The 20861-nt window shown below is 44.7% G+C and overlaps 1 protein-coding gene across 4 annotated transcripts in view; it reads right to left on the bottom strand.

The window, feature by feature from the left end:
* Positions 1 to 11421: 11421 nt before the first annotated feature.
* The window catches only part of SIPA1L1 (signal induced proliferation associated 1 like 1), a 137006-nt gene continuing 127566 nt past the window's right edge, over positions 11422 to 20861 (bottom strand). For 2 of the 4 annotated variants that reach the window (XM_068963651.1, XM_068963648.1), the window contains 4 exons: positions 17596 to 17742; positions 16158 to 16272; positions 12813 to 12894; positions 11422 to 11673 (listed from right to left, as the gene is read on the bottom strand). In XM_068963651.1, coding sequence (XP_068819752.1) covers positions 11530 to 11673; positions 12813 to 12894; positions 16158 to 16272; positions 17596 to 17742 — 488 coding nt within the window. In that variant the 3' untranslated portion in view covers positions 11422 to 11529. Of the gene's footprint in view, positions 11674 to 12812; positions 12898 to 16157; positions 16273 to 17595; positions 17743 to 20861 lie in introns of all 4 variants that reach the window. The other 2 variants (XM_068963649.1, XM_068963647.1) reach the window with 1 other exon arrangement.

A 20861-nucleotide genomic window follows, 5' to 3' on the forward strand; every position in this document is an offset into this window, starting at 1 on the left:
CTATCTCCATTTCATTCAAGCCCTTCTCAGAGGTTTTATCTTGCTTTTTCATTTTGAACATTTTCCTTTGTTTCTTCATCCTTCTTCACTGTGTTGGTTTCTGTGCATTAGATAAAGCAGCTGCCTCTTCAGTCTTTAAGGCGTGGCCTCGTGTGGTGGATGAACCTTATCGTTCTACCCTGTCCTATTCCTCAGAACAAACCTTTTTGATTGTCCAAGATGCTTTTTAAATTTTTAACAGCCTCTAATAGTTGAGGGGGTGAAGAGACCTGCCAGTATTCCAAAGAGGAGTATTTCGGTCAGCACCTCTACTCTGGCTAATTTGAAGCCAGACCTTCAGGCAGCAGCTTTTAAATTGTGCAAATATACCTCTCTACAGGGAAGACTGGGAGATGGGCATTTCTCCCTGCACTGAAACTTGATAGCTAGTTAAGAACTATTTCTTTCTTTCTTTTTTTTTGCTGCCAATCCATGGAACCCATGAACACGATTTCCATTGACCACTGGATCCAGGCAATCAAGGGGTATCCCCTGGGCAGCAGCCATAAAGACAGAGTACCAGATATAAAACCAGGGGCATCAGATACAGACTCCATTCCTGGAGATAACGGTGCTCTGGAGACCAGCAAAGGGAGGGCGTGAAGATAGTGCCTGCCTCCCAAGGTCTCTGGAGAGGATTACAGTTGGCCATTAGATGTGTGTTTAATTAGAAGCCACCCCTCAGGCTTTAACTAGGAAGACAAGCCAATAGGTTTCTTTCACAGAAAGGCTGGGCACTTCCATCTGTCACCTCTCTGCTGTGCCTGCAAACGATAGCCAGTTAAGAACTCTTTCTGCATTTGTGACAACCTTGTGGTACCCATGAACATAAACTCCACTGGCCACCCAAGGTAGAAGACCTAGAGGAGTCCCCTGGGCAGCAGCGACAAAAGCCGGGAGTGTTGGACAAGGGTATAAGCTCCTTTCTGGGAGATGCTAACCAGTTGGAGAAAAGCAGAGGGAAAACACAAAGATATCAATAGTAACAGCTGGCTCCCATCTTTGCAGAGTACTCCAGAAGACCCCTAGATGTGTGTGTTAAGTTAGATGCCTGCTCCTCAGGCCACTGCCTTGAAAGTAAGAGTGAAGTTGCTCAGTCATGTCTGACTCTTTGCGACCCCATGGACTGTAGCCTACCAGGCTCCCCCGTCCATGGGATTTTCCAGGCAAGAATACTGGAGCGGGTTGCCATTTCCTTCTCCAGGAGATCTTCCCAACCCAGGGATTGAACCCAGGTCTCCTACGTTGTAGGCAGACACTTTACCGTCTGTGCCACCAGGGAAGTTCTTGAGAACTTAAGGCCATTGCCTTAAGATAAGCTAAAAGAACCTCTGGGTGCTTTTCAGTTGTCAGCCTCACATGATCCATTTAAGGACTGCTTCTCAGTTCACCTTAGCCTTGTGGGTCTTGTGGGCACAAGCCTCATTCCCTTTCAAAGCTAGATGTTTTGGGGATTCATCTCTCAAGTGAAGGTCTTGATAATTTGGGAGCCAAAAGTGGGGTCCAAACCCTTGGCTCCATGGGGAGAAGCTCAGGTTTGTGAGTTTCCTCCTGATCCTGTGCTGCAGGGCGGGTTTATAGTGAGATTGTGTCTCGGCCTCTCCTTCCCATGTGGGATTTTCTCATTTGCCTGATGGGTAGGAGTCATTCATCTAATCTAGTGCAGGGTTTTGGATTTGGTGTGTTCAAGGGAAGAAGCAAGTTCAGGATCCTCTTCCATTGCCATCTGGAACTGGAGCCTTGTATTCTGGTGTTGAGGATTTAAGGTAGAATGGCTCTGAACCCATAGGAACCAGAGGAGAAGAGGCCCATGGGAGAAAAAGACGGGGCATATTCTGTGCCCAGCCTCTCCCTGAGAAGTAGGGTGTGTCTGGTTCCCCTCCCCATGACTGGGTTTGAGAAAACATGGAAAGTGACAGTAAGCCATTTTGCCTTTTAAGAAGACTGGCCCTGTCCACCTTGGTCTCTTGGAGCTCTGAGCACCATGCTAACAACCCAACCACTGTGCTAGAAAGAAAACAGGCAGAAGCTCTGGGACTGTATGGAGAGGGGAACTGGCCCGGCTGGGCTCAGTCTTCCACTGTTCCCACTGAGGGGCAGGAATGTGAGTGAAGTCCCACTGGACTTTCCAAGCCAGTCCAGCAGAATATGATGAGTCACCTCAGTTAATGCCGGATGGAGGTGAAGAATCACCCAGCTGAGCCCTGCCCAAATTCCTGACCTGTGAAATGGTCCATAACACAAGGGTGGGTGTTTGAACAACCAAGTATGAAGTAGCTTAAGTGGCCGTAGATAACTAGGAGACTGGCTGAAGGAAGAGATCCTGGCGGGTAACAGTGACTCCCAGGTGTCCTGCTGCAGCCTTGGCAGGCAGGCGGGAGGCGTTTGGACTTTTGCCTAGGTTTATACTTGGGAGCTGGGCTTGTTTTGTTCTTCTCAGTCTGTCGCTTTAGCAAACAGACTGCAAAGACCTTGGGCATGGTTTTCCAACAGATGGGTTTAGAAGTGTAAGCTGAAAGTCTCTTCTTTGACTTTCAATTGCTAAAAACAGGGACCAACTTTGAAATCCATGACTTCTATCTGCTCACTGGTAAAGATACAAAGCTGGGAGCAGGTTATTACAGCAACATCAGTAATGAGATGTGATTAGACCAGGGTGTAAAATTAACATTGTTGCAGTTTATCCTAAGGAGGGAAGAGTGTTAGATACAATATTTAGAAGTTGGTTTTAAAACAAAGATTTTAATTGGCTTCTGCTAAGCAAATGCTTCTCGGTTTTAAAAAAGGAAAAATTGGGAGTAGGGTGAGGTGAGGCTGAGAATTCTCAACCACTGTGCAAATGGCTGCTCAAAGGATAACTCTATCCTTTTGGCTCGACCTACCGAGGAGTGCCAAGGCGTCCAGGTATCTCAAGCCAGATGACCCCTTTGCCTGTAACACCTGGCATTCACATGCCATTCCTTTATTCAAAAGAGCTGGCCAAGAATTTTTGAAAGCTGAGAGTTTCTCAGAATGGTTCAGAAGCCATCCATGCCATAAATACTTGGAATGCTTATTAAAATGAAGCTTCCATGTCTCCACGCCAAACCTAATAATACTAAACCTTTGAGCTTGGAGTCCAGGAATTGGAATTAGACCACCTCTCCAGGTGGTACTGATGCATTCTTGAGTCTAGGAACCATTGGTATAGCTTCTCAAAGCCTCTTTACCTCCAGATTTGGCCTGTGATTAGACGAAGGTATTTCTCTGAATTGAAACTTTTAGGGAGGACATCTATGTTTCTTTGGTGTGATATTTTCATTTTGGGCCGCACTAGGTCTTTGTTGCTGTGTGAGGGCTTTCTCTGGTTAACAAGCAGGGGCTGCTCTTGGCCGCGGTGTAAGGGTTGCTGCTTATAGTGGCTTCTCTTGTTCTGGAGCGCAGGCTTTAGGCACATGGCGTTCAGTAGTTGTGCACAGGATTAGTTGCCCTGCAGCACGTGGAAACTTCCTAGACCAGAGATCAAACCCATGTCCCCTGTATTGGCAGGTAGATTCTTAACCACTGGACCACCTGGGAAGTCCAGAACATCTGTGTTGAATGTTGAAGGACTTTAAAGTTTCCTCTCTGTTAAAGGGTCCCCAGGAGAGGTGGTTTCCTCTGGCCTTTAGGGGCACTCTGTTGTCTTCCCTGGCTCCTAGCCCCACCCCATTTATAGCCCAGTGTCTGTGATGCTCATTTTCTAGATCCCTTTGGGGCAACGATCTATGCAATCAGGTCATTCGAGAATCCATAGGTTGGGAATAATACAACTGAGAAAGTACAGATTACGTACTGGCTCTGAAATTGGAGGCCTAGGTCTAAATCCCAGCTTTACCATTCACCAGATATTCTACTTCAAACAAACGATTTGATCTCTCTAGGCTCCAGTTTCTTATTTCTGTAAAGTGGCAACAATTAGAGCACCCTCCTCACAGGGCTGTTAAAAGTACTCAGTGAGCAAATGCATATATGGCAATTGTCTTTAATGCATATTATGTAATTAGATTGTGGAAGGGAAGGGGCTGGAAACCATGGCACATGAGGACAAGTTGAAAGAATAGAGAATTCTTATCCTGGGGAAGAAATAATATTGAGAAGATGATATTTTCCAACATATTGATGGTTATTACCTGGGAAGGGAAATTTATATTTATGTAATTCAAAATGGTAGGGCTGGGGGTAGTTGCAAAAATGAAAGGGAAATGGATTTTCCCTGAATAAAAGGAGGCACTTTTTAAGAAGAGGAGGAAATGTAAAGATAAAATGTTCTGTGTCAGGAAGTAGTGAGCTTCCCATCACTGGATATATTCAAACTCACCCAGGTGCCTGAACTTGTGGTTGGGTGATGAAGAAGAGACTGACTAATGGGAAGGGAGGTAGAAATGTAACTTTGATGATCCCTTTCCACCTTGAGTCTATAACTCATGGCTCCAAGTTTATTTAAAGAGAGCAGAATCCACTAGAAAAGGTGATGAGATGGCATCTTTGCAAAGTGGTTCCTGGCCTCACTTAATTCTTGGCTTCAAGCCCAGGAAACCACTTAATCACCATTGATCAACTAACTTGGAGACATAATCTTTTTCCTGTAACTTGCATCCACCGGTCCATTTTCTCCCCATCTAGTACCACAGGGATCAAAGCTGGTTTCTCCTTCACACCACAGTGTCAAGTATTTAAAGATAATGATCAGTAGTTCTGTATCCCCAAACCCCTCTATCCTCCACCGGATTTTTTCTCTTTTGGGATAGAATTGTTTGTTCCCAGTGCCTGTATATGAAATTCAGTGTTCTTACTCCAACTGAATCTTTAATATTAAGCTAGACTGCATTTACAGCACATGTTCTAATAGGCATATCCTCATTAATTTGATATGCCCAGGTGTCTCAGTGGTAAAGAATCTACCTGCCAATGCAGGAGGCACAGGAGACGCAGGTTTGATCCTTGGGTCAGGAAGATCCCCGGAGGAAGGCATGGCAACCCACTCCAGTATTCTTGCCTGGGAAATCCCATGCACAGAGGAGCCTGAAGGGCTACAGTTCGTGGGGTCAAAAAAGTCAGATACACGCATTAATTTTATCTGTGCCTACATAGGTCTGAATTTATCTTTGTACCAACTGCAACAGAAGAGTTTGCTAAGCATATTCATTGTCTTAAGATTGTGGAGAAATGCTTAAGCGGCTTACGAGAAGTAACTTGTTCAAATACCCCTAAGCTCCTCAGAAAAAATTACTAGGCCAGTTACAAATACATTCCCACTCTTCACTGTGACAACGGACCGAAGAACTGCCTCCAGGCAACGTTATTAATAAGCTACCTCTAGCTTGCTATTGGGAGAAGGAAATAGCAACCCACTCCAGTATTCTTGCCTGGAGAAACCTGTGGACAGAGGAGCCTGGAGGGCTGCTGTCCATAGGGTCACACAGAGTCAGACACGACTGAAGCGACTTAGCCTGTGTGCGTGCATTAGAGAAGGAAATGTCAACTCACTCCAGAATTCTTGCCTGGAGAATCCCAGGGACATAGGAGCCTGGTGGGCTGCCATCTATGGGGTTGCACAGAGTCGGACACAACTGAAGTGACTTAGCAGCAGCAGCAGCTTGCTGTTAGGACTTGAGTAAAACTCCTTTCTTAAATTTGTTTTCTCAAAGCTTAGATTCCCAGGAACACAGAATAGGTGAGGGTAGCAGTGTGGGAGTGCCTGTGTGCAGTGGTGGGGGCTAGGCGTGAAGGAAATGACTCCCTTGGGTTTGGCATGAGCAATCTGGAGGCACACACTCAGATGTCCACCTACTCACCGTCTAGTTACATAAATGTGTGCAGTGAGTTGGGGGTATGAGGGCAGTAGGGAGTGGAGGTGTCAGTGCTGAGAGAACCCACACCCTCCCAGACATTTACTTTTGCCTAGGGAGCTGGATTTGATTGATGGATAGCCATTTTGTGATTCTTTTCCTACATGCTGAGTTATAGAAATGCATAGGAGAGGTGCTGTTGGGTGGGTTCATTAGAGATTCCTGCATGCCTGCTAAGTTGCTTCATTTGTGTCTGACTCTTTGAGATGCTATGAACCATAACCCACCAGGCTCCTCTGTCCATAGGATTTTCCAGGCAAGAATACTGGAGTGGGTTGCCATACCCTTCTCAGGGGATCATTCGGACCCAGGGATCGAAATTGTGTCTCCTATAGCTCCTGTGTTCACAGGCAGGTTCTTTACCACTAGCCTCATTAGAGATTCAGGGGTGTTCTAATGTGTAGGGAGATCGGCCCCTTTAGAAGAACAGAGCACTTTGGTTAAGGAGGGATGCCTGCATCCCTAGAACATGAGATGAGCCCTGTTAGGGAGTACACTTAACAATACAGATTGAGATACCCAAAGCTTTGGGGATTTTGCCTGGGAGATCCATGGTTCCTGAGACAACTTGGAGGATAAAATGAACGGCATGTATTTGAAGGTGGGGCTGTTCTGGCAGAGCAGGTCTCTTAGGGGCATAGTGAGGTGTGCTCATTTAGAGGAAGTGACGGGACGACATTTGAGACATGCATGTTCACAGGACCAAAGGCAAGCATGGAGAAGGAGATTGATGAGAGGCGTTATGAGAGGCAGGGAAGGTGAAAGCTGTCTTGGGTCCCAGGTATGATGGCTCAGATGTCCTAAGGCATGAAAGGGGAGATGTTGGATTTTTAAGGATGGAGGACCAGAAGGGCTAATCTGACAAGGAAACAAAGGAGCGTGACACTGGGAAACTCTCTCCACTGGGGAGACGAAGGAGATGAGAGGGAAGGAGGGCAGCGAGGGGACAAGCAGCAACTAAAACCACGGCTATGATGATCTCCGAAAAGGCAGCCAGTGTCTTCAAGCCTTTGAGCTGCAGTCTACCTAAAGCACCCAGAGAAAAGAGCAACCCTCTCCTCTCTGGACACAGGTGCAGAAAATGGGTTGTCATGCAGCAGAGGGTTTAGGTAAAGATTCCTGAAGTTTGGAGCAGGTATGAGGGCAGTCGGGAAATTTGCTGGTCTAGTAACTTTTAGGTTTGATAGGTTCTTGGAGATTGGGGTAAGCAGGCTGGGCTGAATCTGGAAGTTCGTGACTGGGATTCAATGCTCCCAGCCTGGGACTGAGTCTCCCAGTCTTCATACGCCTGTGCGGACACACACTGTGCCCTTGACTGAAGGTTCTCCTGCTGGCTCCCAAGTTCAAGCTCTCTAATCTCCTCAAGATTACCAAGGTCATTCCTTGCTGACCTGGTAAGTGGTCTCTTATTATTCATGGTGGTCAGGACATTCCAGTCATGTTCAGCTAACATATGAATTTGAAATAGTCAAATGGCAGCAAGTTTCATGCAAAAGAGGCTCTAAGTTATTTTTTAGTACAAAAAAAAAGTTCTTTATTTTGCCTAAAATCTCTAACTTGTTTCCTCTTGCAACTGGTGTCAGCCAACCTGTCAAAATAATACTCAGGTGTCTGGACATGGTTAACATATTATTAACCAGGGGATTTTTGCAAAAAACTAATGCCTGTGGTTGGCGATTTGTTATGTAAGTGAATATTGCAATGTCTCCAGTCAATAACATTGGGGTAACAAAAGACATTAATACATCCCTGGTTAGTAATGAGTTAAGAGCCTTTCGCTGTAGCATCTATTTAATTACTAATAGGCATGAATATCCTCTTGTTAATACTATTCCTCAAAAACCCTGCTTCTAAGTCATCACTTGGAAGTTACAAAAAGTACTAAGTTCTCACTCCAGCCCTGCTCAATCACAGATCCTGGGCATGCAACCTGGTGACCCATGTTTTACACAGCCCTCCAGGTGATGGTGATGCAAGCTTGAGAGTCACTGTTCTAAAATGCATGGCAAAGGATTAAAAGCTCCTGACCAATATAAAGCAGAGTGGATGAACTCATTCTGGCTCGTCCATCCTTCTCCAATTACCATGTCAGGACTCTCTCAGAAAAACAATATAAAAGCCTGAACATATTGGAGCTGGAGGACAGTGAAAGACGTTTATTGAGTGCCTTGAATTTGCCAGCCACTGGCTTTACACACATGACCCCACTTAATCCTTAAAATAATACGAGGTAAAATAGTAATTTTACCAGATAGGAAACCGAACTCAAAGCTATTAGGTAATTTACCTAAAGACACAGCTACTACATAATGGATGGGGTCTGCGTGCGTGCCCAGTTGTGTCTGACTCTGCGACCCTTTCTTTGGACGGTAGCATGCCAGGCTCCTCTGTCCATGTGACTTTCCAGGCAAGAACACTGGAGTTGGTTGCCATTTCCTCCTCCAGGGGATCTTCCTGGCCTAGGGATTGAACCCATGTCTCCTGCGTCTCCGGTATTGCAGGGGATTCGTTAATGCTGAGCCATCAGGGAAGCCCAGATAGGATTTGAGTCCAAGTCAAATGTCTTTATCAGAGTATGTTGATTCCTTATGGACCGCTCAGTAGTGGCATAATTCATACAGGGAAAAGTAAACCAATAATACTATGCGATTATTCTTTTAAAATAACACAGCTCATCTTTAACAATGCCCACGTCTTTACTGTTTAAGCACATTTCTGACCAAAGTGGGCCACCATGCACTTTAGTCTCCGTTTTGCACACTCTGGGGAGATGGCGCCAGGGAGTTACATGTGTCTGCTGTGCGACAGTCATCTGTCCAGGTCATCGTCACTGTCAACTAGAGACAAACGGCTTACGCTTGCTGGGCCTATTTCTTTTGCTCTTGTGTTACCATTTATATCTCCATCTACAGAGTTAGTGATACAACCCAACCCAATCTGTTTACCACCTGCAGCAGATTTAAGAGCACAACCAAGTGGCTCCTCTGGTCAGCTCAGAAGATCCTCCATCAATGCAGGTCAGTGGCACTTTCTCCCAGAAACTGGCAACCCACACCCAAGCCCTTCAGAAACAATGTGTAAACCCTCTAAACCAGGTAAAACAAAACAAAAAAAAAACCCTACTTTTTTACTTGCTAATTAGGGTATCCTGTGGCATCCAGACTTGGCCTGTCTTATAATTCTAGAATTTGTAGAACTGTCGAACCAAATAAAAGGAAGAAACGGTCTGCTGTCAATTAGCTGCACCACTGGAGAGGAACAGTGGTGTGGCAGATTTTAAAAATTTGGTTCCATTTGGCTTTGGAATGCATTATGATTTTTTCAGTAGATTAACTTTCCTAATTATATTTTGCACAGTCTAATATTAACAGGCATTTGTATTCCCTGAGCATATAACGTCTAACATTGAGAGCTGGGAGATGCAGGAGACGAGTCCAAAAATGTGTTGGTCTCAGGGAATGACACTGTTGGTATGGAAAATCCACATATGGATAATGAAGAGGGAACTAATTATAAAGTGCTCTGCAAATATTAAATCATAAGCAGAAAAGGCAAATCAGGAATTCTCTATGGATATGTGAATAGAGAGTAAAAAAAAAAACTTCTTAAAATTCTAAAAGGGACAAACTTTCAAGAATCATCCTGGGTGATATGGAGTGTGATGGAAAAATAAGGATACAAGGAGGGTCAGTGAGATACACTGGGTGGTCTTTCAAATAAGAATGCCTCAAGCAATAATACCAAAACGTTTTAGAAGAGCGTTTAAAATGAATTTTATTATTTGAATTTTACAAGTAGTCTTTAAAGGCTTCAAACAAGAACTCTGTTGCAAAACTCTAATAAATAGCTTGCCCCAAGTCCCCAAACAAAATGTAAGACAAAATAAAAACTAAACTCAGAAGGATAAGCAAGACTTCAGAATGCTTGGATGTTAGTGCTATTTCTCATTTACAAAGAGATATCAGGCAATGTACAATCTCCTTCATACAAGTCTAAGAGAGAAAGAGACAGACAATTGAGATCTTTACAAAGCACTCCGAAATCTTCCTATTTCCATGAGAGAAATGTCACCAGAAAGAAAAAAAATCCCCCGAAAAAGTAACAATTATGAATGAAACTGTAGCATAAAAGTCTGGTGATGCGGGTTGGGGGAGAAGAGGGAAACTCCACTCCATGTTTTTTCAGGGATGGAGAGAGGAATGGGTGGAGATTATTCGGGGCAGGGAACTCCCAAGCAGATACCGCTGGATTGCTGAACATTCCCTTAGACCAGAGTCACCACTGAAGGGTGCAGGTGACTATTTGGTGACAACTGTGAAGGCAAGAAACAAGGCCACCAGGGGCTCCCCCGGGGCCTCTCAACACTAGTGACCCAGTGTCTCTGTTCTGTGCAGGACCAAGAGCCTTGGAACAACGGCCAGGGGCCCAAAGCAGCTGCATCACTAGACAAGAAAAGCAGCACGTCAATCACTTCTGCAGCAGAATCCTGCAGCTGGCCACACAAGGATGCAGGAAATGCTGGGCAGAAATTGTACATGGGACATGCAGGTCTCAAAAGGCCATTCCATCACCACAGTCATTGCTCCTAACAAGTAAGGATTAAAGTTCACAATTCAACATTCAGTTTTTTTCCTAGTTACAAATACTGGTAAAGCCTTGCTTTGGAGAGAAGGATTTACTAATTCATCAGTAAGATCATTTTGAACGAGCTAAAAATACAATTTTGCCACATTAATAACTTTAAAAATCTCAAACAGAAACTATCCTTTTGACCAAAATGCATACAAATCTTAAGATTTTTTTAGTTTGGAGGAATTCTGAAACCAATTACTGTTTGGACCCAGGAAGCGACAGAAAGGCTGATTCCAATACAGAGGGACTCACTTAAGCCAAACAAAGGGTTCCGGCTCAGAGGAGCACACAGCGCCTGGGACCATTATCCCAGGGAAAGGTAGGAGGAAGCAGTGATGTCATAATGCAAGATGGAAAAGGGGCGTGGCCCGCAGGCTCCGTCTCTGCCTCTCTCTGGTTCACTGATTTAAGTAACCCCAATCCTGCTGATCTCTGTAAGACAGGGACAGACATCACTAGCTCATGCACAAGCCATTTGAGGGAGGCAGGCATTTTCTGAAAGCACCTCCCTCCCCAGGCATTTTTAGGAACAAAGGTAAGGAAATCCCCATCCCCAAATAAGCAGTTTTAAAAAACTTTATTTTCCTAGGAACAATGACATTTGTCAGGATAACAAAGGAAAGCTTGGGTTACCTGAAATAGATAAGAAAGAGCTGATGGAAATAGAGGCAGATGGGCCAGTGTCGGGGGGCAGGGAGGGTCCTAGGCCCAGCTTCTTTTTAAATACATAACAGATAAAGAAGACATTGTGCAAAAAAATAAAGACATTCACATTTTAGCAGTTAAACTTTTATTTTACTTTTTTAAAATTTTTATTTACCTTTTTCATTTTCTTTTCTACAAAAGGCAGATAATGATTGTTGGTCTGCAATCGTCAGGTTGTGCACTCCTCAAAAGGGGGCAAAGTCGGAAGCTGGGGCGGGAGCTCAGAGGATGCCTCCAATGGCAGGACTAAGGGGAAGGCAGCCCCGCGGCTGCCTCTTCCGGCCTAGCTCATGTCGATGGTGTTGAAGACCCACTCCGTGAACTTCTTCAGCTTGTCGGAGGCATTCTGGGACTCCTCCTGAAGCCTCAGGTTGTCCTCTCGCAAGTGCTGAACCTCCGCCTGAAGGTGAGCTTTGTCTTCTTTTTCCTGGGAGGGTGAGCAGAGCAAGAGAACTAAGAGGGTGGTCCCACTCTGCCCAGCTGCTATGCGTGGCTGTGGATCTGTGTGCACCCTTCACGCCACAAAACAGCTGACACAGGGCCTGGTGTTAGGTCTTAATTATTGACTGGCGGATTTCTGCAGGAACTGAAACCTATGGCTGGCAATTTTTATTTTGGCCGGCCCAAAATTATTTCACTGACACTCTGCAGGTTATTACATTCAATAGTTACACCTGATACACCTGTAAAGTCTTCTCCAGCACCGTGAGTTTCATTTTCATGTTCCATATCAGAATCAATCACTAAGGTTTTTCATCTTTTTGCTGGTCTAATAGTCACATCGTCTGAATCTGAAGAACTACTATCTTCTGAGACACTAGTATATATGTCGCTAGGACAATGAGAGAAAGTATCGGCATAAAATTCACTGAAAAATTCTTCCTTGCTCAATTTCACAGTGCAAGATTTTTGAAAATTTTATGGAAATAAACTTGCATTTATAATATACACAAGGTTGGAACAAAAACCTAACAGAGCAAAATGTGAATGATAATGACAATCATAACTTGTATACAGTGATGGTAACTGTATCACTTTAAAAGATACACATCTCTGGTCAAGAATATGTTAAGATGTCCTCACCCAGGGAATAGGACTTCCAGAGAATGTAAATACATGAATGCATAGTTTAATGTCTGTTAAGTTATAAGGGCTGTCTTACATTCTAGGTGATCTAGGGGCTGCTGTCTTAATAATGTTACTCAAGAAACTGACAGCAACTGGCTCTTTTGGTGCAAGAGCCTGAATAACACTGAGGATGTAGGTGTGCATCTGGGCTGTGGATTAGGGGTGAGGAGATTGGGATAGGGTCCAGAGGGGGCTGGCTGAGGTTTAAAGGCATTTTACAAAAGAGGAAAGGCTTTTTCTGTATACACATGACAATGAAAGCCTTCTTGCACTATGCGTGTCAGTGGGAACCAAGCTCCAAGCAGACCCCTAAAACGCGTGTATTGAGAAAGCAGGGAGAACGCCCACATCTTATTCCACTGAAACTGTTGACAAAGGGCTCTCTCAGTTCAAGGCAGCTTGCGTGGACAGGATAACCTGCTTGGAGAATATGTTTACCTTCTTCAGATCTTCTCGAAGCATCTTCAGCATACCTTCCAGCTGGTCCACTTTAGAAGCCAGAGTGGGAGAGGAATCTTTACTGCTGGGAACAAGAGATAAAAGACCATGTAGGCAGGAGTTCTCCATGGCTGGGTTTGTTTGGTGTTTCTTTTCTTTTCTTTTTTAAAGGAGTTGGCTGTATTTAGAAAATGGTTTTCAATGTCAAATTACTCAGTATGGTGACACAATGTACATTTTCATTTTTAAAACAGGGAAATGGCAGTTTTAACAAAAGGTAATGCAAGCGTGAACTACTGCCAATCGATAGCTTCCTTAAAGAGTCTGCATCTTTGTGACACAAAGAATACAGGGCAATCCGTGACAATGGTCTCTCTGGCAGCACAAGAGGGGCATTCTGGCAGATACAACTGTCAAACAGTGAAATGAACCTCCTTAGTGGCTTTAGGAAGAGAGTTACTCCTCTGTGTGTACCTGTTGGGTGGTGCAAGTTCAGTATAGGCCCTATCTTGGGGCAACCCAGGTAGGTAAAGCCTGTGGCCACTCAACCCAGTGGCAGCTATGTTATTGTGTCCATCTCTTAAGACTATCTTTAAATATTTAAAACATAAGACTACATCTTTCAGAAGTTTGTCACATGCACGTATGCTCAACTGCTCAGCTGTGTCAACTCTTTCCAACCCCACGGACTATAGCCTGCCAGGCTCCTCTGTCCACAGGATTTTCCCAGGCAAGAGTTCTGGCGTGGGTTGCCATTCTCTCCTCCAGGGGATTTTCCCCACCCAGGGATTGAACCTGGGTCCCCTGCATTGGGAGGCGAATTCTTTATTACTAGTGTCTTAAGCTCTTCACTATTATTATCAGCAAACTCTAAGGCTCACAACTTTCTCCCATTTCATTTTGGTGCTAAAAATGCTTCTAAGCCAGTCATCACCAAAAGGAGAGGAGGCTAGAGGAAAAGAAACATGTGTAACTGGCTGGATAGACCACATAGCTGGGCAAGGGCCGGGAGACCTATCAACTCTTCACAAGCCTCCAAAAGTTTCTGGGTGAATTCTAGCCAAAGACACCACCTCGGCCTCCCACAAACCAAGAATCTGAAGGCTCCCATGGAGACAAGAGGCAACTGCCTCTTTCCAGAGGTCAAGGGGGTAAGAGGTGGTGACTGAACGAACACTTGGCATCATGAAACAAGGTACTTTTTTTTTTAACACCAAAAACATTGCATGCCACCATGCACCTGTTGTAGGTCTAGATTAGCAGAAGACATGGACACAGCTTATTTAAAGTAAATTTACTTTAAAAATCAAAAGTTCAAGTTAGAATTCCCTGAACTAAAATAAACTGTGTCCACGTCTTCTGCTTATTCTAGATCAGCAGGCCCGGCATGGATGTCACAAGGCTGTAAATGAAACGGAATGATAATGACCTCCCAACTTTTAAGGCAGGATGACCAGCTGAAACCTGACCGTGAATGGATTTAAAAGGGAAGTGGTCAGCTGAAATCCACAACCTCACAGGCCGTCTGGATGCACTGAAGGCCACAGACGGGACAGAATAAGAGTGGTTCTGAACAGAAAACACTGATGCTGGGGCACGACTGTTCTTCACAAGCCACTGAGTCCACTCCCCCCCCCCCCCCGCCTTTCGGGAGGGCTGATGCAGCCACAGCAGGTTGTCAGTAACTCTCAGTAGCCTATCTTGACTTCTGAAGGTTTGCAAAGATAAGTTCTGTGACTGTACTGATCATCTTTAAAAACACGTAACTTGATTTGCATTTGCTCAGCCACACTGAACAAAGACCCAGTAATCACCCTCATCTTAGGCTTCTACAGTTCCTACAAAGCTTTAAGGACTGTTTAATAATCCTTTCTCACGAGAAGGCTTTGCTCACTCAGACTTCTCGTCACCCTAAGAAGAGGCATTTAGGGCTCTCCTCTAGACCCTGCACATTTTTCTAAAAAGTTCCCAACAGCCAAACTAACCACCATTTTACCTCCCTAACTGTCCCAACGATAGGATAAGTGAAGCATCTGCCTGTCACACTCACAACAGAAAATCCATTACTCTGACACTTTCTCTGTGAAGAGGGTTTCCTTACACACTTGCTTAACAAGTCTTCAGGCACAAGTCCCCAGTATATCTGTGCAATCCATGCCAACCTCACTCTTCCTGTTACTGGTTGTTTCTGACCAAGTTTTTATAGATACCTGGATTCTTGTTGTTGTTTAGTTCCTATGTCGTGTCTGACTCTTTGTGAGTCCATGAACTGTAGCCCACCAGGGTCCTCTGTCCCTGGGATTTCCCAAGCAAGAATACTGGAGTGGGTTGCCATTTCTTTCGCCAGGGGATCTTCCCAACCCAGGGAGAGAACCCATGTCTCCTGCTTGTCCGACGAATTCTTTACCACTGAGCCACCTGGGAAGCCCACACCTGGATTCTTAATCATCCTCAAAAGGTTTGAATTAAGAAATCAGTATATGTGTTGAAAGTTGGACAGTGTATTATTTTCAGATCAAATAAGTTGAATATGGTGAAGACCTGTTGTCTAGTTTTGTGCTTTTACAGTTTACTGAAGGATGTAAATATATTTATCTATATGCATTTATATTTAACAGATGGCAAGAATGTGTTTAACCTGTGTGTATATTATGTTTGCTGCTAAGGTTTCAAAATGATAGACTTTACTTAATTAAAACTACTTGAGTTTGGAAAAAAAAAAAAAAGGTTTTAAGAGATTTCAAACTGATGAAATCATCCTGCATCAAGGAGGACTTACTATGACTGTTGGGATGCTTTTCTATATAGAAACATCACACATTTATCCAACAGCCTCTACCCAGTTAGGAGAAGCCAGAGTCCATTTTCTTAATTCAGCTATGGCTTTTCTTACTTATTTTACATAAATCTGACTGATCCTGGTGACCCACTTCTAGCGTAGGTCTAAAGCAGAATGTTGGGAGTCGCTAAGATGCAGGCTCATTTACAAGCATGACCTACTGACAGCTTCAAAATGGACAGACTCAGACTAAACGCATAGGAGCCCAAGGATATTTAGCACAAACGATTTCTCTTCCTTAATAAACCCTGAGGGCATAACTGTATTATGGCATTAAATAATGAATATTCATAATGATGACTTTAAGTCATCGAGAACAGTTTAAGGGTGTTTAGATTACTTGGCTACAAAGCAGTCTAACTAAAAAGTGAAACATCTGGCACTGCAGTGATGAGCTTCACTCAGGTAATCGGTGTGACCTCCATCGCCCCTTCCCCACACCTGTCATGTCACTAGCGGAGGTGATACATGGTGTAGAGAGGTACCCTCACCACCGGGTGACTAACCTGCTGTATGACTTCATCTGGACAAGGGCCTGATCCTCAAGCTGGTCACTGTTGGATGCAGCACTCAGAGGCCGATGGTTTTCATCACTAGCAGCAAAGAATGAGGCTCTCTGGACTAGAAAGGAGAGGAGAAACCATTCAGCACTGTAGACCCACATCCTGGGCCCTCTCTATCAAAAGTTAAGAAATGACTGACACGCACAGTCAAACCTAATCACGGGGCAAGAATGCATTGGAAACTTTATTTTTCCCTTGTAGGGAATTTTTTTTTTTTTTTTTTTTTTTACTGTTTTAGCTGGAAGAGGATAGTAACATTATTTCTCTTTTAAAAATAGTTGCTGTGACTTGATTTCTATTCTAGCTTTACCCTTGCTTATAACAGTTGCATTCTATTGTTTCCCTGGAAACAGGCCTTGTGCCAAATTTGCAGACCAATGCTTTCCACTCGGTGACAACAAAAATATATCAAAGAGCTAGTACTGAGCGTCTTGAAGTGTGTTTTCCAAAATGACTCCTGGCCACCTTGGTGGGCTTCAGCTTAGGTTCACACCACCTCTGTTTCAAAAAACACTCACTTTAAGCCTGAGCCAAGAAACAAAATCAAGTTTTAAAAGAATCTCTCATTAAAAAACCAAAACTTCTTTGCAGCAACATGGATGGACCTAGAGATTGTTACGCTGTGCTTCCCAGGTGACCAAGTGCTAAGGAACTTGCCTGCCAACGCAGGAGACGCAAGAGACCTGGGTTTGATCCCTGGGTCAGGAAGATCCCTTGGAGGAGGGCATGGCAACCCACTCCAGTATTCTTGCCTGGAAAAACTCCATGGACAGAGGCGCCTGGTGGGCTATACTGTCCATGGGGTCACAAAGAGTTGGACATGACTGAGAGACTAACAACAATGACAACTGTTACGTCCACACAGACAGCATTACTTTGAGTTTTTTCTATTTCAGCAGAGCAGGCCAGCACTTGTCTAATAAGGGCCTGCATTTAAAGGGCTACTGGCTTAACGCAAGCACTTGCCAGTGGGCTGATGTAGGCGGAAAGTATATACGCCATCACTCCCCTGAGACGTGAGTGAGAAGGGCAGAGGGGCCGGGACAAGCATCCTAAGAGATGCAACTGTGCACTGAGCAATGATGTCTTCACGATGTGATGAAAAACACTCCCTGGACAGGTGTTATTTTCAGTTAAGTGACAGCTGGGATGCCGCTGAGCTCTGCCCTTCCCAGATATGGGGAAGTGAGGCATCCGTGTTATGAATTCCCACTTAAAGAAAACCCTGGATTCCATCTGGTTAAAATCAACAGTGTGGGTCCTGAGTGTTTGAAAACTGCTAGCTCAACTGCTTTCTGGCTGTGCTGAAATGCGTGTGTTGTCAGCGAGTCCTGAGCACTGACACTGCTCCTGACCCAGCCGGGACGGTCTGCAGACTCACCCTCGTAGGCCTTGGCGGCGTCCACCAGGTTGGACCAATCCAAGTCCGCAGCAGCGTCGGGCAGGGGCATCAGGCCAGGGTCGGGCATGGGTGGCCTGCGGGTCTCCTGGGCGTCGGTGAGGGAGCTGTCCGAGGCCGAGAACTCTCCTGCAGGGATGGATGAGGGATAAGAGGCTTCAGGCCCACTGGAGACCCACTCAAAGTTTTACCCATTCTCTGTGACCACAGCAGATAAGTCATTTGTTACCTGGAATCAGTTTCTAGTCTAACAGACCATTAGCGGTCACTCTAAAGCTGGGCAGAACTAGGAACTGACTTCCTCCAATCTTAATTCCTTTTTGTGTAACCTCCCAGTGTCCCATTTCTAATGGTGTGGGTCTGGGAAAAATTAGTTCTGCACTGAGGTAATGTGTCTGCTTTTTCAGGAGCTGCTTGTCTAACAGAGAGACCCAGGGCAGCTTCAGTGCCTCACTTCCTCTCAGAGTCAAGGGATTCAGGCTGGGGTGAAGGGACCTACTTCATTAGAGAGCTGGATTTTGCAGCCAGACCACAGAGGCTTGGTGATGCATGTTTGAGGGGACTGTAAGGCTGATTTTTATCTGCCTTGGAACCTAGGATCTGACTCCCTCCATGTAGACTCTCTGCGTCCCTGGGACTGCTGGGGACAGATATCTCCCTGGCTCGTGTCTGCCTTGTGTCCCAGGGATGGTCCACTGGTTTCTACAGTTGGATGTATCCAGGATAGTGTGAGGATCAAATAAGAGCAGGTGAGAGTGGGCACTGGGTCGCTCAGTGGCGTTAACATCGGTTCACTGGTGTTGGCATCCTTTTCTTTCCCAAGGACACGCTAAGCAACTCTTGGCATCAGTCTTCGATTTACAGCAGTCCAACATCCCAAACCCCTTCTAAGGTGGCAATTTTTAAAAACACAAATATTAACCTATAGTAACACCCAGTCTCTGCTTAGCCTGGGGATGGGCAGAATGAGTGCAATGAGCCCCTCTGTGCAGTGGAGGGCACACTGCCACCGTTCAGGTTCATACAGGTGGAGGAGACGGGCACAGGGCTCAGGAAATGCAGATGCTCTCATTGGGGCAGAAGCTGTGAGGTCAGAGTGGGTGCCTCCATGCGAAGGGCCGCCTCACAATGTGACCGTGACACTATAACCCACTCAGGCAAGGGGCCAAAAGCGAGGCTCTCAGCTAAAATCTGTAAGCGACTCTGGAAGTTAACTGTTTACAAGGAGTTAAAAAGTTTTGCCAATTATGATAGTCTATAAACTGAAGTATATTTAGTGCTTGCTTTCCCTTGCAAATTACATAAAGGACTGCTCTGCAGTGCAGCTGCTAGTTATTAATGTGCTTAAAATTACCAAAATTATGAGAAAATGGAAATCAACAAATACTGCCTGATATTAAAGGCTCAGTTCTATTTAAACTTGCTCCCACCAAGTGTAAGAAGCTGGAATAATTTTTTAACTAAAAAAAAAATCGAAGTAAAGTTGATATACAATGTTGTGTTTCTGGTGTGCAGCAAAGTGGTTCTATACACACACACACACACACACACATTTTTCAGCTTCTTTGGAATACAGTTTTGTTATGTCACACACAATCTTTCTGCTTTTTATCTCTGGGTCCTAAATTCCCATTTGGAAAAAAAAAAGTTTCCTATTCCCCAAATGCATCTCGGTGGTGGTCACACCCATGAGGTCAAGGACGGCAGCCCACCAAGGACCGCTCAGATTTGGGCATGGGGTCACTGAGGCTGCTGCCTAACTGTCGGGAAAGCAACAAGAGGTGATGGAAGGGGCTGTGGAGGGTGGGCTGCCCCTTCCCTTCCTCAGGGCCAGCCCTTCAACTCCAGGCGTCCTCCGCGGGACAGTAAGGACGGGTGGGAGGCAGGGTCCAGGCTGCTCTCTCAGCACGTGAGCTTCTAGAGGACAGGGCGGACCTACTGTGGCATGACAGATGCAGATAAACGCTTCCCAGAGGGCTTTTTTCACTACAAGGTTAAAACAAAAAAAAGTGGGGAGGTGAAGGAAGTATTTGACGTAGGCAGGAAGCTGTGCGAGGGATGGAGTGCAGGGAGAGGAGGGGAGAAAATAAGGTTACTATTTAGGTCGCCACGAGGAGGCGCTTCCTCATGTCCAGATGGTAAAACGTGGTCAGTTCATGTGTCTACTTTGGTCCATTGAGGGTGGCCTTTTAGAGCAAAGAGAAACCAGGTTCACGCTATAGGTGGACCTCCTATAAAGAGGGAGGAGAGAGAGGCGCTTCCTCGTGTCCAGATGGTAAAACGTGGTCAGTTCATCTGTCTACTTTGGTCCATTGAGGGTGGCCTTTTAGAGCAAAGAGAAACCAGGTTCACGCTATAGGTGGACCTCCTATAAAGAGGGAGGAGAGAGAGGCTGGTGTAACCCTTGAGGGATGTCTGCCCCGGAGAAGGGGACTGTGCGGGGAACAGGACCAAGATGAAGAGGAACAGTCAAGGACGTGGGTTAGGGGTGCAGGCAGAAAGCAAACTGGGAAGGCAGGAGATTTAAAATACTGCTCCAGGGCAAACTGTTACACATAGAATGGATCAAAACAAGGCCCTATTGTACAGCATGGGAACTACTTTCAATATTCTGTGATAAACCATACTGGGATTTAAGAATATATATATGACAGAATCACTTTGCTATGTAGCAGAAATGAACCCAATGTTGTAAATCAACTATACTCCAATAAAAACTTTTTAAAAAATGAAATTTTGTCATCTGCAATAACATGGATGAACATAGAGGGCACTGTGCCAATGAAAAAAGTCAGAGAAAGATAAATACTGTATGATCCGTCTCACTTATGTGTGGTTATGTGTGGAATCTAAAAAAATGTGAGCTCATAGTTACAGAGAATAGGTTGGTGGTTGCAGAAGGAGGGATGGGGGTAGTAGAAACTGCTGGAGGGACTCAAAAGTACAGCTTTCCAGTTATAAAATAAGGAATTCATGGGGATATAATCTACAGCATGATGACAACTGCTAATACTGTATTGCATATTTAAAAGCTACTACAAAAGTAAATTTTAAAAGTTTTCATCAGAAAGAAAGAAAAAAAAACTTTTTAAATTGTTAAAACTTAAGTTTTTAAAACTTTTAAAAACTTTTAGTTTAAAAACACTTTTAAACTATGTACGGTGGCAGACGTTAATCTTGCGATCATTTTGCAATATGCAAATATCAAATCATTGTGTGGGACACCTGAAACTAATCCAAGATGAGTC

This window comes from Capricornis sumatraensis, chromosome 2, assembly GCF_032405125.1.
Source record: "Capricornis sumatraensis isolate serow.1 chromosome 2, serow.2, whole genome shotgun sequence".
Classification (NCBI taxonomy): Eukaryota; Metazoa; Chordata; class Mammalia; order Artiodactyla; family Bovidae; genus Capricornis; species Capricornis sumatraensis.